Raw genomic sequence first — 17,734 nt, 5'->3', positions numbered from 1 at the left:
AGTGATACCAAATATGCCCAAACATTTCCAAGCACATTATCTCATATTTGTAGCTATTTGAATATTTATTAACTAATGATCTTTTAAACATTACATGATATCTGTTACTGATTTAAACAAATTGTTGATAATTAATGATAATTTACTTTGTAAAGATTTCCAAAAAAGACAATTTGCACTAGTTTTTACTAGAATTTTCACTACAGCAAAGCTCAGACTTTTAAATGACAATATATTACTTTATGATCCATCATTGGTTATTATTATTATTTAGACAAATCAAACCTCTATTTAAACATATAATACAAATACCCCTATGTGATCCCAAATAAACATCATGCAGCAAACGTCCTGCCCAGAACTGTCAAATATTAACTAAGTTAAAGACTTTGTCTGGCAAGTTTCTTCATATCCCAGTGTGAACAAACTGACAGACTGGAGAAAATGGAATCAAGTCCTGCTTTTTTGTGTCTTTGGCTGTGCTTCATTGTTTATGCTTCTACATCAAATGGTGAGGCATCTCTTTTTGAAAAGAATTATTAAATTATTAAATTCAAATTACAGGAAAGATGACATTTTCTAATGGTCTAACAGGTTGCTCTGAGATCCCAGTGGTCGAGAATGCAGTGGTTTCTGAAAGCTCAAAAAAAAACCAATACTCTGAGGGTGATACACTTGAATACAATTGCGAACATGGCTACATCTCTCAGAGAAAAATAACCTACCAGTGTACCAATAATGAATGGAAAAAAGGTCGTGATGTTAAATGTTCACGTGGGTATATAAGACACACACACACACACACACACACACACACACACACACGCACATACAATTTATAAATCTCTGGACTGATGTACAATACTTTTAAAATCTAATTGTATGGATCTGAAGTAACCTGAGTTGCTTGTTATCAAGTAATAATTTCCTTGGCTTTCAAAGGCTGAATTCTAAGAATTCTATCTTTTGCTTCTGATTCATCATAAGTCAAACCCTGTGAGTCACCTCAAGATATTCTAAATGGTCGTTACATTATCGAAAAGGGAAGAAACTTTGTTTTTGGAACAACCATCAAGTATATCTGCAATGATGGGTAAGTATGTAGGTTCATATTTAGATGGAGTTATATAAAAAAAAAAAAAAAATCTTATGAGATGTATTTTCAAGATACCAGATTATGAGTCGATTTGACACCAGAACATGTCGGGAAGGTGGATGGGACAATCAGTTACCTGAATGTGAAGGTACTAAATTATATCACCTAAACTCTTAAAAATAAAGATTTCAAAAAGGGGTTTTCACAGCGATGTCACAGTTTTTTTTTATTCCTTTTTTTAATGTGAAGAATATTTGAATAATTGTAAGAATACCATAAAGAACTGTTTGTGTAATAGAACGGTTCTTCATGGAACTAAAGATTCTAATTGAAAAAAATCCCCTAAAATGCAGGTGACATCAAATATTTCTTTACATTGTGTATATCCTGGGTGGACTGAAATAACCATAATGGCCATCTGAGCTGCTGAAACCTTTTTCTCTTTAGAGGTATCATGTCAACGAATTGTCCCAGAAGGAAACGTCAGAGTGGCGGGACTCCCTGAGCACTCTGATGACTTCATCCGAAGTGGACACAGGTTGACATTTTCATGTGAGGGTAATGGACTGATTTTACGAGGACAGAAAGTAATCACCTGCCAGTCAAATGGAGAATGGAGCAGCCCATTACCAAAATGTGTTGGTAAGTTCACAGATTGTAAACACCTCTCTACATTGCGAGTAAATCACTCTCATGTAAGACTAAATTTAACGCTAGATGACAAAAAGTCTCTCTTTAGTCACATACTAATAAAACCTTAGATTTCACTCACCGGGGACTGAGTTAGAAGCTAAGAATAAGTTTAGCAACTTGAACGCTCAAAGCATTTTAGAGGCTGGTTCCATAGGTGGGAATACTGAATGACCAATGAAATGTCACACATCACTCCAATATAAAAATAAATTGCTTGATTGACTGATGCTTTTAGTTTTATCCTTTGTAAATACTATTTTGCAAATTGCAAATGCTCAATTTTACTTATTTTTATGACATATTTCTACGAAATATTGTTGTGGGATATTATTCGTATTATGCTTCCTATTTTATAATATTTAATTTTTTTTTGTGGAATTTGTTTATTATATTGTATATATTATTTTCTAATACTATTTTGTATAATGCTAAATAAAATACAGTGCAGTAATTAATTAAGTAGCTGTGTTCTGATTAAATAAAAACCACAGATTAGGCTATTAGGGAAAGATGAATACTTCATTATAACTCATCAAAAAATGTATCAGCCAAATCACACACATCAAGTTTGTAGCACAGTTACTCCCAACCACTGGAACTCATAAAATTGTAAAAGCTTTTGAGTGGATAAAATGTGGCCAATTGTCTGCTTTCTCTAGAGGCAACATGTCTTCTGCAGTCGAACAGAACAGTGGGAGACTTAAAAATTAAGGGACTCCCTGATATTGAGGGTCCCGTCAAACCTGGACACAAGCTAACTTTTTCATGCACTGGAGAAGGGATGACATTAAACGGAGAGAAAGACATCACCTGCCTGTCAAATGGAGAATGGAGCAGCCCTTTTCCTATATGTCAAGGTAAGCACACAGAAAATAAAAGCTTCTGATTGGCTAAAGATAGATCTGTGGTACACATATGCATGCTTCTTACACCATATCAACAAATACACTGACTTTAACTCAACTTTTTTATTGAAGAAAGATAAGTTATCAAAGAGCAATAACTTCAGGGTGACCCAAGGCCAAAATAACAAACATATATATATATATATATATATATATATATATATATATATATATATATATATATATATATATATATATATATATATATATATATATATATATATATATATATATATATATATATATATATATATATATATATATATATATATAAATAACCTAAGCAATGGAAAACAAATTACAGAAAGAAATAATTTCACAAGCAAGGTCAACAAAATAATTTGAAAATTGAATTAATACACAATAAACGGAAGTGGTTAGTTCAAAATTGACACTAAGCACAGAATATTTAAGGATCAGTTAAATGTATACAGTATAGTAACCTATAATAGAGAATAGCCTATAAAAAAGAGAAACCAATCTTTAAACCATGACAACACAAAGGATCTGTCATCAAGAGAAGGAATCAGGAGCTCTTCCACGCTGAGGTTTTATTAGCAGCGTTTGCAAGGATCACTATTTCTCATGCTCACATAAGGTAAATGCTACACTTTGGTGAAAAATTCATCAGTACTCAAATCTCTTTTGATTTGGGCCAAGAAAAAAATCACCTAGCGATGACCAGAACAAACTAGCAACAACATAGATAAACACAACCAACACGGTGACTGTTGGCAATCATAAAATAAACTCAAATTTTCTTCAGAAAGTCTCATTTTGATCTTTTATATAATATATAGACACATACACATCTCAATAAATGTGGTGACACAGTGAAACACAACGTAGCTGACGGATAAACATACAATATGTTGCACAATATATAATATTATGTTTGTATATCACATTTATTTACAAAGCCTTTCTGAATTCTTTCATGAAAGTTCATTGACCATAAAACCCAAATGTGGGTCTATATTTGAAGTAAAGTTAGCTCTCATTAAACTGCTTTGCTTTATTCCAGTAAAACTGTAACAGTTTTCTTTCAATAATTATTGAATTTTATTTTTTTCATCTACAGAAATTGCCTGTGAGGGGGAACAACTCATTAATGTTGAAATTCTATATGGACATCCAAGTATTGTTTCACCTTACAGACCTCGACATGTTTTACTTTTTCGATGCACTGATGTGAACCTGAAGCTTTACGGACGTCGAGCAATTGAATGCCAGTCAGATGGAAAATGGGATTACCCGTATCCGACATGTAGAGGTATGAAACAATTATATATTTGCTTTAAAATTTTACAAAATGTTGGGATGTTTATTATGTATAATGTAAAATACACATATATTATATTCTTGATACAAAAAAAGTAAAATCAGAAAAAAAACTGGCTAAAAAAATTAAAAAGTAAAATAAAAAAGTAATGACAAGGTTAGCATATATGCGTTATTCATTAAAACATCTATGATTTATGGATCAAACCCTCAAAACATGAACCCAGTCCCAAACTGGCAATTATTTTTGAAATTATTTTGTTTTCTGTCTTTCTTCATCTCTTGGTGAGCTGATGGACAGCTGGGTAGCACCAGTCTCCACTATACAGCAAAAAAAATTATATATATATATATATATATATATATATATATATATATATATAGACAAACTGGTTACCGATGGCCATTAACCAGTCATTGTGGTGGCTGCACAAAATTAACCTGAAAAGCTACAGTACTGTTAAAATCGAAGGCACTTGTGTAAAATGCTGTAAAATTAAGATAATAACAGAATAATGTCAAAAACTTTTCTTGATCAATTAACTTCTATTAATTTAATTAAATCATAATTTGGTGTGACTTCCCAACCCGGTCTTACAGCATTTTGTGACAGTCACAAATTTTTGTTCTATCGATTTGTGTTCATTGACACGAATATCCCTTTTATTTCAAAGCAGTTAAATCCCAGCCTCAGACGATTCAGGCATACAGTACTTAGGTATAAACCTACACATAGTCTAGGAGTCTGATCAAAAATGTTAGGAATATGTCAGACGAACTTCTTAAGATTTCTTGCATGTACAATATTCATACCATTTGCTTTCATTAAATGTTTTTAAATAATTTTTGTTTATTTGTTTTTTTTTTTTTACACAAAAAAAAAAAAAACCTGATGAGTTCCATTAACAAACATTACAGCTTTTTATGATTGCTTAGGCATGATTTTTAAAACAAGCCTAATTTTATTAAAACACTACACAAAATTGACACATAGACACACACACACACAAGTATCTTTTGCAAAATGAAATACGTCATTCAAAATTGTACAATAATTGAACAAAACCCAGTTTTAGTACCATATGGCACTCACATGGTTCATACAGTTGGATTCAGTTTGAACCACTTATAAGGAGGTTAAAATATTGTGAATTTTTTAATGAAAGATCAAAAGGATAAACAATGCAGAATTATTTTCACAGCCACCTTTGCTCATATTTACCAAAGGTGCCAATATTAGTGTAGGGCACTCAGGGGCGTAAATTTTATCTAACAGCAGAAGGAGACTATAAATATACAATTTCCCAAGAGCCGTTTTTGAAAGTGGACACAAATAATCCAGCTAAAATAGTACTTGTAAGGACAAGTATAAACAGAGGAAAGCCTTACAACTATTAGTTCAGGTGGGAGGCCGGGCCAAATTATACAACTTCGGTCATGTCAGCGGTCTTGTCCGTTGTAGACATTACTATCCATCAGGCAGGTAACGTTATTATTACAAACATACATTTTACATTTACATTTATGCATTTAGCAGACGCTTTTATCCAAAGTGACTTACAGTGCATTCAGGCTAACATTTTTTAAATAATAGTGGACTCATCAATAAATACATTGGCATGGTCCGAAATAAAAACAAAATAATCACTTCATTTGATGTTTAAGTGAATAAAATAGCTTTGACAGCAGAGTTCCACAACTATTTATTTTGTTCTCGTTCACTGGACTCGTGTGTGTAGGTTATGCAGGGTTGCCAAGTTTTATCATTAAAACCCACCCAATTTCTACATAAAACTAGCCAAATTGTGTTTCGAGGGGGTTCCCCATGAAAAAAAAAATCACATTTCGGGAGGTAAAATACATGTTTTTCGGTGGTTTTCTCCGGTAAAAAGAAGATGGAGAATCAAAATGTTTCTAAACTTGAAACCTTTTTTTTTTCCCCCTTTGCGTCGTTTTACTGCTTACAAAGTTAAAGTATAAAACATTGTTATTTACAAAACAATGCATGGTTTTTAATCATATTATAATCACGATTATTTGACGATGTAATGTTAGGTGTCATTGCATTTTCATGCGTTTTTTTTTTAAGCATATCAAGTTGGCGCTACTTTATTCATTCAAAATATTGTGGAAATACAGTGACCTGGGAGGAGACATGTTCGATTCACTTAGTTTTGTTGTGGCCACGACATATTAACTCGTGCGAACATGATAATATGTCTTGGCCACAAAATATTAATTAATGGGAATGTCATATTAACTCATGGGAATGTGATATTATGTCTTGGCCACAAAATATTAAATTGTGGGAACGTCATATTAACTCGTGGGAACATGATGTTAGGCCTTTGTCATAGCCAAAATATCATTTAGCGGAGGTGATGACATCCTTATGTCATGGCCATGATATCCTATGTTGAGGGAACAACATCCATTTCTTGTGGCCACGACTTCTTTTGTTGAGGAAACAATTTTTATTTTATTTTTTTGGGATTATCCCAGATGGACATTTAACATTTAATTTATTCTTATTATTCTTATTATATTAACATTTTTATATTTATTGTTATATACTGTATGTTTATTTCCCATTTTAATTTGTGTATCACTTTAACTAACTACCATTCTGTATAAGTATGCTATTATTTGCTACCATATATTTTGTAAATACTATAAACTCCTGACAATAAGGCCTATTCCAATAAAGTTTTGACCAGTCAGCATAATCAAACATTTAATGACACGTGTAACATTTACAGAAGACTATTTACAAAGCTATTCAGGATGTTAAAGGTCCCCTTCTTTGTGATCCCATGTTTCAAACTTTAGTTAGTGTGTAATGTTGTTGTTAGAGTATAAATAATATCTGTAAAATTCTAAAGCTCAAAGTTCAATGCCAAGCGAGATATTTTATTTAACAGAATTCGCCTACAAAAAACGACCCGTTTGGACTACAGCCCTCTAGTTCCTGCAGTAATGACGTCACTAAAACAGCTTTTTGACTAACCTCCGCCCACATGAATTCACAAAAAGGGGGCGTGGTCTTGTTGCGCTCCGACGGTGAAGAGGAAGAGCTGCGTTTGTGTTTGCCATGTCGTTGAAAACGCTGTTATTTTCATCTAGGAGTCCAATCTTTGTTTGGGCTTCCCAGGGACGCTGTACTTGGAGATTAATGCTTATAATTTATGTTTAACTCGGTTCCCGAAAATTATAATCCACATGTAAAACAAGGATAGCTTGCTGAGGACAGCTTCCTCAATCTCAATCAGTTTAATGCCGGATTCGCACAAAGATTATTCTTGAAAGATGGGAGCAGTTCCCTCTTTGTCTGGAGAAGGCGTTGTTTATGGACCACAACCGGTAAGTGTATTTTATTATTTAAGTTGGTGCATTTAACAGTTTCTGTAACTTATTACACAAAGGGCAACGCTGTTTAGCTTTGTTAACTAGATGTTAGGGCTGTGCAAAAAAACGAATGCGATTTTCATTCGCATCTCGTCAGTAAAAACGCTCCTGTGATTATAAGTACATCTCCAGCACATGCTCCTGCCCACTTGCTTCTCAAAACGAGTCCAATCGCGTTTCCAGGAGGGCAGCCTGGTCTAAGCTGGTGTCGAATCACAACACAGGCACCGCTGGCCCAATCAGAGCTCGTTACATATTTTTGAAGGAAGGACTTTATAGAACAAGGAAGTCATCAGCCAGTTTTTGACAGTGAAAACAGCGGTATACAGATAGGTGAATTGTGTGAAAAATACTGTTGTTGTTTTTTTACACGCGAAACATGAACACATGTTATATTGCACACTGTAAACACAATCAAAGCTTGTTGCCTTCCAAAGAAGGGGGAAAAATATAAACAAATATAAAAATATAACCATCAATAACAATATGCTAACAATAATAATAATAATATTCAAATATTACGAGGAAAAGGGGATAATTTATTGGATTTAAAAGACTGTGGGATGGATAAAAATGTTTTCTTGTAGGCATTTTATTACTTTATATAACATTTATTCATGGTAAACTTAATTTGAATGTTGTCTATATCACGTACAATACGGTCTGGTTGCCAAGTCCTATAGTTAATATACTAATTTAATAATGTAGTAATTTCTGTAATGATGAATTTAATAATTTCTTAATTCAAAATAAAATATGAATAATTCCATCTCTGATAATCCTGGGTTATGGTCACACAGATTTGTTTATGCATTAAACTCATGGCCATGAAAACAAAAATGTAATTCCCTCAACATAAGAAGTCATGGCCACAATGTTGAAGGGTCATTCCAAACCAAAGTGCTCAAACTGGCCACTTCAAAGGGCCCATCAGAATGAAGGATTTTAAAGGGTACAACTGTTGGACACTTCGGTTCCCCATGATCCTTTGCATGATGACGGCACCTCCGTATGAGAATAGGATGATGATGCATAAGGGCACTGCAAGAAACAGTTGTTTGGAGCCCTACACCCTCCAGAGGGTAAATCTTTTGAAGGGATTAGGGCATAGGGATGAGCCCTTCCAAATGGAACAACAGAGCGGCGCGTTTAGAGAGCCATGTAAAATTAATTTAAATATCTCGGACCAGATAAAAACATCTGTTTTAGTTCTGATTATCATGTTTGTAGCTAGGGATGTGACGGTATGAAAATTTCATATCACGATTATAGTGACCAAAGTTATCACGATTATCAATATTATCACGGTTTTGTTAAAATGAGATGGAAATGTTCAAAAAGAACTGATACACACACTGAAAACATTTGAACAAGTTTTATTTTTTGAAAATCAACAAACAACAAATATAATTAGCAGCTATATGAACTTGTTTTAAGCATAAACATTAAATTAACATTAACATGGATCCCTGAGAGGTATAAGTTTTCCTAGTGCAGGTTTTAATGAACAGTACCTTAAATAAGAACATCAAATGCACACATAAAAACAACACAAGTAAAGCAATCTGTGCATCATGTAACAACAATACAACCATATGTAAACGAATCAAATGAACAGCAATGATTGGTTGTATATCTGTTCTCATCTTCTAAAGAAAAAAGTGCAGCTGAGCTGACCTAACATTAGTGTTATATATGCATCTTCGTTCACTTGAGATTGAAATGCAAAAATGTCAGCATATTTACTTTGTCTGGTTTAAGAAGTGCTCTTTGAGGAGAGACAATATGCCCGCTGGCACTGAACACTCTCTCTGATGGAACGCTGGTTGCTGGGATGCACAAAAGCTTCCTGGCAACCCTGGCAAGGTGAGGCAGCTCTGATGCATGACCCCTCCACCACACCAGTGGATCCTCTTCTGCTGGAACTGGGGGCAGAGACAGGTAGACTTTGATTTCTCCTTTCACACGGTCTTCTAGAGTGGTTGGAATCTGACCCTCTTCACCTCTTTGCTGCCTTGTTGAAGTTATCCTACTCAGCAACCCGGCTAGGCCTTTCCCCTCCGATGCTGCTGGTGGAGTGCTGGTGGAGGTGCTTTGTGGTTCTTCCCTGACTTGTGCAGCCAGCTTCACAGCTTCCTGGACACAGTCAGTTTCAATTTTTGAAGCCTCAGACTCATCTAAAGCGCTCCTTTTGAAGCGGGGGTCAATGAAACAAGCCATGTTCATGACTCTCTTAGCCTTCTCTGGGTATCTGCTTTTGAGGTCTTCTCTCATTACATTTTTCATCTCCTTGGTCAGGGATGTATCTGTGTCCTTTTCCTCCAAAACATCAGAATTAATGTGGTCCAGGACAGGCTTGATTGCTGACAGCGTTACTCGTGTTTCTGAGGCAAGTGCATCTGTTAACTTGCTCAGAGGTTCGAGGAGCTGGCAAAGTTGCTCCATGACAGTTATTTCGGTATCCTTGGGCATTAGATGCCATGTTCCTCTTTCTCCAGCCAGTGTTGCACAGACTGGTTGCTGCTGACTAAGAAAACGCTCAACCATCTTGTGTGTAGATCCCCATCGAGTCACCACATCATGAATTAGAGCCTTCTGTGGCATGTTGAGGGTAGCTTGTTTTTCCCTCAGTTCTCGCCTTCTCTTCCAGCTCCTTGAAAAGCCCTGGACCAGATGACGGCAGGCCTTGACTGCTTTTTCAACTCTCTGAATTTTCAAAGCCTTTGAAATGGCCAGATTCAAATTATGGCCAAAGCACCCAAGCCACACTTCTGAGAAATCTTCAAATGCCTTTATCATGTTTGTTGCATTGTCTGTGGTTATGCAGACCAGGTCTTTTTTGTTGATCCCCCATTCTTCCAGCATGTTCTCAAAAAACTCGCTGATGTTTTGAGCTGAGTGATCTTCTGGGAAGAATTGAGTTTCGAGGCAGTTTGATTCCAGTTGCCAGTCTGGGGTGAGGTAATGGATAGTGACGCTTATGTAGGGTTGACCACCACCGCTTTCACTAGTCCAGAGGTCAGTAGTTGCAGCAAACCATGTTCCTTGAGCTAATTTTTTTACAACAGCAGCTTTGACCTGGTTGTACAGGTTTGGTATTTCAGTTTTGGAAAAATATTTTCGTGATGGCACTTTGTAGTGTGGTACAGCAACTTTCATCAGCCTCAGAAAACCAGGCCTCTCAACAATTTGAAATGGCATCATGTCCTTTGCAATGAAAAATGAAATGGCTGCAGTGAGGTCTTGTGCATTTTTTGATGTGGGTGCATAAGCAGTCTGCCTTTTAAATGCTTGTTCAAGTGACTGTGTCACAACTGTAGATGATGAGGGAGTCGAGGGACCAGAAGCATCACTAGGTTTGCCTGCTGCACGCCCACTCTGTAAACAAAGAAATAGCAAATGTATTCTTATTATTAATGATAATATTATTCACTCATGCATATGTGTGTGCATGACCGAATATTATTAATATAAATAATATTAATAATAAATACATTTCACACACACACACACACACACACACACACACACACACACACACACACACACACATTAAATGAACAAATATGTTGGTTGGGTGACTAAACTATTAAAATACTTATTATGACCGTTATATATAAATAGCAACGCATTATAACACAGCGCGCCTGCATGTCTAGAATCACCGCGGGCACGACCTCTGGTTTCATTCATATGTACGTCTTGCGTCTCAGTTTTTGATTGTATTGAAAATCAAATCAGAGTAATTTAATAATACTACAATAATAAATGTTGAAGTGATCATATTGTCTCGACGATTGTTTCTTACACTCACTTTAACGTGCATAACTTAATGGATTTAGAAACCGGTAAGATTTAAAAACATTCATCACAATTCAATATGTCCCTGAAAATATTTCTGTGGTAAAGTTTGTCCGTTATGGATCAAAGCCACTTGCTGTAACGTTAAACCTTTTTCACGGAAGCTTTGCGTTGAATCACAAGTGAGATAATGAAATAATATTTAATCTCTAATCATTATTTTTTGTCCGCTTATTTGCCCAAGTTAGTTTTGGTACTAAGGTAAAAGTTAACTCACCTTGCATTCGCTATATAAGAGTGGGTGGTTGTCACGAAGATGACTTAGCAGATTCGACGTATTTCCCCCTTTTGCAGCGATTTTCCTCTTGCAAGATCTGCAGACAGGGTGCCCATCCTCGATTAAATTGCCATCAGGGCTCTTGTAATATCCAAAATACGACCACACCTCAGATTTTGTCCTCTTGGATGGCTGAAAAATCTCCCGTGCTCTGTCACTGCCTTCCGCCATGTCTTCTCATGCAAAACTCAATGTTGCTTGCGCGCTGCAGCGAGCGCCTGCGTCAAACTGATTCTGGCTGGACAGGATTTATCGCGAGTTTTCAAAATCACGATAATCAAACACGGTTGTTATGATAATTAAATTTGAAACGATAATACTAACCGTCAGGACATTTTATCGTGGTTAATCGTAAAACCGGTAATCGTCCCATCCCTATTTGTAGCGCTGAAATCATGAGTTTTAAAACCGTTTAAACTTTTGATACACAGTTTTCTGCGAGCACACATCCAAAACACATGGACCGGAATCGGTATGGAATTACATTTGATTCAATAAAAATGAACGAAACTTTATAAAACTGAACGTAACTTTTTCAGAAACTATCAAAAATATGCCATTACAAAAAAAAAACAATGAAAATGAAAAAAATTCACACAGTTGCACAAATGTAACAGGCTTTTCAAATATGCTTAATTTTTGTTAATGTTTTTCAAAGATTCGTTTTCGCTGATCGTGGATTCTGAATGCATTGCCACAGATTTCGCGTTTGCTTCGCAGTTTTTCGTTTGGATTTTTGACACAAACCTCTCGTGGGGGCGGGGTTAACAGTGATCTACTCTGATTGGATAGTGAGCTTATGATGGACAGGTGCTCTCTGACCGGGAAGTACAGACGCCACTCAGTGGCGCACACATTGGAAAGCTCTCGCGGTGATTTGTATTAAATATGTTAATAATATTTGGCCTTCGATCGTCTCAGTCTGTAAAGATGAGCTCTTGTCCTTCAAGGCAGCTTGAAGTAAGCTTGTGTTACTGAATGACAATAATTACCCGCAACAACTGTTGCACACTGTAACATTAAAAACTTGTATTGATGTTATTGGTTACTTCAGTAACACAAGCTTACTTCAAGCTGCCTTGAAGAACAAGCGGAGGAGGAAGAAGATGCCGCTCGTATCTCCTCCTGAGAGCTCATCTTTACAGACTGAGATGTTCGAAGGTCAAATATTATTTACATATTTAGTAATACAAGGCACGACATATTGCATACAAATCACCGCAAGCTTTTTTTTCTTTTTCTTTTTTTATTAATGCAGAGAACAAAAACATACAAAAGTATAAACATACATCACATAATATCAACCAAAAAAAAAAAAAATAATTACACATGATCAAAGGAGGAGCAAAATCTAACAGTCCTTATAGCTTTCTTATTAGTAGATACTGAGATTACATTCAAATAGTTTTCGATTTCTTTTAGAAAAATAGAGAAGACAGGTTTACAGTTGGAGAATTTTGCATTTGTGAATGTGAAATTTGTTTAGGAAAAAAAATTAAATTAATAACAAAACTGATATTTTCGTTTGTGGGGTCAGAGTCATAATACCCAAATATAATGTTTTTCATATGTACTGAGAAGCCTGGCAATATCTTACACTTGGCAAACACACCAATGTCATCCTAAAGTTTCTGAGTGCAGTGACATGACCAAAATAAGTGTACAGTTTCTTCAGAACTCGAACAATAAGAGCATGTAAGATCAATGTCAGATTTAAATCTTTGTATAAACTTCTTTACAGGCTATAACCTATGTATGAGATTAAAATAAATGTCTTTCACTTTGTCTGTGAAAAATAATTTTTGGAGTAGAGACCAGATTTAATCACTGCGAGAGCTTTCATTATGCAGGGCGCGCGCCACTGAGTGGCGTCTGTACTTCCCGGTCAGAGAGCACCTGTCCATCAAAAGCTCACTATCCAATCAGAGTTGATCACTGTTAACCCCACCCCCACGAGAGGTTTGTGTCAAAACTCCAAACGAAAAATTGAGAAGCAAAAGCGAAATCTGTGGCAATGTATTCAGAATCCACGATCAGCGAAAATGAATCTTTGAAAAACATTAACAAAAATGAAGCATATTTGAAGAGCCTGTTACATTTGTGCGACTGAGTTCATTTTTTCATTTTCATTGTGTTTTTCTTCTTTTGTAATGGCATATGTTTGATAGTTTCTGAAAAAGTTATGTTCAGTTTGATAAAGTTACGTTCATTATTATTGAACTAAATGTAATTCCATAAATCGGCCGCCACAGCATGTGGGTACTAAACTAAGTTCCCTATCTGTCGGTCACTACGAGTTATGTTGAACGACATATGGGGTCTCACTTGGGAGGCCAATCATCTCTGAATTTAAGAGAAAACGCCAATGAAAATTGGCTAGTGGATTAACATACCTGAGCCACTCCCCGTGCCAACGGGTATAAATAGGGCGACAGGTGCATCCACTCATTAGATTTTTGCTTCGGAGCCGAGTGGTTGATGAGAGCAGTCACTACAAAGCCAATTCATCTTTGTTTTGAGGAGCTGTTCCTGGTCGGTGTGACGGCGCAGTACAACGGTGTCCCTGTGACGGCGATTCCCCTGGGCGCTTCGGGTAAAAAGAGACAGTTTCTAAAGGAGCAAATCACGGACGATTCGCGTCTTTTTCAAGATGCCGTTTCATCCGTTTCCTTCTGGATGCGGTCGTTTCCTGTCTTCGATTGACGGTCACGAGCGTTGTCTGCAGTGTCTGGGCGTGCAACACGCTGAGGCTGCACTCGTGGATGATTGGTTTCTCGGCGCGGAACGCGGCTCGCAACCTTGTTCTGCTCCGGTGCCTTTCTTCCCGGAGGTGCATGAAGAGGTGACAAAGTCGTGGACGGCCCCTTTCACGGCCAGAAGACGCTCGTCTCCCTCTTCCATCCTCACCACCCTCAATGGCGGGGCAGCCAGGGGGTACGTGGATGTTCCCCAGGTGGAGAGAGCGGTTGCGGTGCACCTGTGCCCACAAAACGCCGCCACTTGGAGGAATCGTCCGCGTCTCCCATCCAAGGCCTGTAAGCTGTCGGCCGCGCTCGCTGCCAAGGCTTACAGTGCTGCGGGCCAAGCTGCCTCCGCCCTGTATGCACTGTGAGCTAGAGCCCCTTCTACGAGGCAGGCCTATGCTCTGAAGTGGAGTCTGTTCATGAATTAGTGTTCTTCTTACCGAGAAGACCCCCAGAGATGCCCGGTCTGAGTCGTGCTTACTTTCCTGCAAGAAAGGTTGGAGCGTGGGCTGTCACCCTCCACCCTGAAAGTGTATGTGGCTGCCATTGCAGCCCATCACGATGCAGTGGACGGCCGGTCCCTGGGGAGGCATGACCTGATCGTTAGGTTCCTGAGGGGTGCCAGAAGGTTACATCCTCCTAGGACACCCCTGATTCCCTCCTGGGACCTCTCTATTGTCCTGGCGGGACTTCGGAGGGGTCCCTTTGAGCCGCTGGATTCAGTCGAGCTTAAGTTCCTGTCTCTCAAGACAGCGCTCCTGATCGCGCTCACTTACATCAAGAGGGTTGGGGACCTCCAAGCATTTTCGGTAAGTGAAGAGTGCCTTGTGTTCGGGCCGGCCTACTCTCACGTTGTCCTGAGACCCCGGCCTGGATACGTGCCCAAGGTTCCCACCACTCCCTTCCGAGACCAGGTGGTGCACCTGCAATCGCTGCCCCTGGAGGAAGCAGATCCAGCCTTGGCGTCGCTGTGTCCCGTAAGAGCGCTTCGCATATACGTGGACCGCACTCAGAGCTTTAGAAGCTCTGAGCAGCTCCTGGTCTGCTTTGGAGGTCAGCGGAAGGGGAAGGCTGTCTCTAAGCAGAGGTTGGCCCACTGGATAGTGGATGCAATCGCCTTGGCTTACCATTCCCAAGGCGAGCCGTGCCCCCTAGGGGTGAGGGCTCACTCCACACGGAGTGTGGCCTCCTCCTATGCGCTGGCGCACGGCCCCTTTCTGGCAGACATCTGTCGAGCTGCGGGATGGGCGACACCTAACACCTTTGCGAGGTTTTACAACCTCAGTGTAGAGCCAGTTTCTTCCCGTGTGTTGGGTAACAGGTAATTGGCGGGAAGGGCTGGCTCGGTGTCAAGCTTGCTGCGCCATTCCCCCTAACACGGGAATGTGAGCGCCTTTCTTCTCCCAGTAGAGTTCCCCGGTTGGCGTACCCTGGTCGAGCATCCTCCAGCACCCTCGGCAGTCAGACTTGGCGGAGCAGTCTGTCGCCAGGCCCAGTACTGGCGTTAGCATGCCCGGAGTTCCGGTCAGCCCCTGTACTGGGCTAGGTGTTCATATGGCTTGGTTCCCTAGGGGTAATCCCATATGTGTTTTCCACGGTAAGGTTTCCCTCTTGGCAAACCCGTGTCTTCCCTTGACAGACCCGTTCTGTCAATCTCTTCTGGCAGCCGTTCCATCCCTACTCCAAGGTAGGACCTGCCTCAGAGACCCCTTCCATATGTAGTACTGCCCCCTGGGTCAGTCCATATCGGTATATCCACGTCACCTCCCTACGGGTAGGATGTGGTCTCCGTAGCGACCTTTTCCTAAGGCTCGCTTCCCCATTGTCTTGCCAGCTGAAAGAACAAATAGGGAAGATTTGAAGCAATCTTTCTCTGAAGGTTGAAATCCCTTCCATTAACTTTATGTGGGCGGAACAGCAGCGTGGCCTTCTCCAGCAGCGATGTACTCACCCTTTGGCCCCTTCGGTACCAAGGTCTGTGAATTTGCGCTGGGGCTTTGGAAAGGTTACGATCTTAAGTGTAGCTTTTGTGGCACACCAGGGCTTGTCGACAATTGCAGCGCCACAGGGTTGTGACGATGTTCAGGTTGTGGCATTTTCCATAGGACCCCATATGTCGTTCGACATAACTCGTAGTGACCGACAGATAGGGAACGTCTCAGTTACGTACGTAACCCTCGTTCCCTGATGGAGGGAACGGAGACGTTATGTCCCCATGCCACAACCTTAATCCGTTCGCTGTTGCCGGGACACGTTCTCGGCTCCTCAGCGTAAAACCTAATGAGTGGGCGACCCTGTCGCCCTATTTATACCTGTTGGCACGGGGAGTGGCTCAGGTATGTTAATCCACTAGCCAATTTTCATTGGCGTTTTCTCTTAAATTCAGAGATGATTGGCCTCCCAAGTGAGACCCCATATGTCGTTCGACATAACGTCTCCGTTCCCTCCATCAGGGAACGAGGGTTACGTACGTAACCGAGACGTTCTCATTCACACACAAGTTTATGTTAAAATCACACATAAGTTACAAAAACATGTTGGTGAAGGTAAACTGCTGGGAAATAAATTGTAAAGGCTGTAAACATGTTTTTATTCTGCTGTAATGTTGGGGATTTTTACATGGGGAGTCTATGGGACTGACTCGCTTTTGCAGCCAGCCTCCAGCGGCCAGTCGACAAATCATAGTTTAGGTCATTTCTATGTTGGCTTCACAAAAGAGAGAGCGGGAGGATGCTGCTTGGTGTAAATTTACAGATTAAGGGGTGGTAATATTATAATGACATCCCTTCAGCGAAATCAGACACACTCGTTTTCTCAGAAAAAGGCTTCCCAAAACAAAGTTACTGGGTCAATCTTTTTCACATGTCCTTGGCTGGTAGATGTACTGGAGACCTGAAAAGAGAAACCTGGAAAAGTCAGATTTTCATGATATTTTATCTTTAAGTTCAACTTTTAAAAACATAAATCGAGACTGTGTGGTGGTTTTCCCCATATCACTGCATCTAATGTTTTTAATTGAAAATTGTACTCTTTGTGTTTGGTTTTTGATCCTTTATTAAACTGTACATACATGATGATGTTTTCTAATTGTTTAAAACTTAATTATATATGGTTTATAAACATTATTTCAAATATTATGCACTTTTTTTTCAATCACAAATCCAATAATTGCACACAAAATGCAAAATTCCTCACATCTAGCAAAATAATGCTGGATTCAAAACATCACTAACAGTGTGTGATATCTACTGATATACTGAACATGTATAAGCCAAGGCAGAAAGTCAACTTTATTTCTAAAGTGCTTTATACAATCTAGATTGTTTCACAGCAGATTCACATTAACTCCTGAGCTCCACTGCTCTCTGAACAAGCAAATGACACAGGAGAGTAGTGCGTTATATGTAATGGCAAATTCTTTTATATTTGTGTGTAGAATTACTATGCAAAAATAAAAATAAAATTTTTGAAG

The 17,734-nt window shown here is 38.7% G+C and overlaps 1 protein-coding gene across 15 annotated transcripts in view; it reads left to right on the top strand.

The window, feature by feature from the left end:
- The first annotated feature begins 356 nt into the window (after window positions 1-356).
- Window positions 357-17,734, top strand: part of LOC132159950 (complement component receptor 1-like protein) — a 217,702-nt gene continuing 200,324 nt past the window's right edge. For all 15 annotated transcript variants that reach the window (XM_059569631.1, XM_059569638.1, XM_059569644.1 and 12 more), the window contains exons 1-7: window positions 357-511; window positions 595-774; window positions 988-1,093; window positions 1,168-1,244; window positions 1,544-1,738; window positions 2,449-2,646; window positions 3,776-3,967. In XM_059569631.1, the coding sequence (XP_059425614.1) occupies window positions 445-511; window positions 595-774; window positions 988-1,093; window positions 1,168-1,244; window positions 1,544-1,738; window positions 2,449-2,646; window positions 3,776-3,967 (1,015 nt within the window). In that variant the 5' untranslated portion in view covers window positions 357-444. The remainder of the gene's footprint in view (window positions 512-594; window positions 775-987; window positions 1,094-1,167; window positions 1,245-1,543; window positions 1,739-2,448; window positions 2,647-3,775; window positions 3,968-17,734) is intronic.

Source organism: Carassius carassius, chromosome 16 (genome assembly GCF_963082965.1).
Source record: "Carassius carassius chromosome 16, fCarCar2.1, whole genome shotgun sequence".
Taxonomy (NCBI): Eukaryota; Metazoa; Chordata; class Actinopteri; order Cypriniformes; family Cyprinidae; genus Carassius; species Carassius carassius.
Note: the sequence above shows the minus strand (reverse complement) of the source record. Positions and strands in the feature narration are given on the sequence as shown.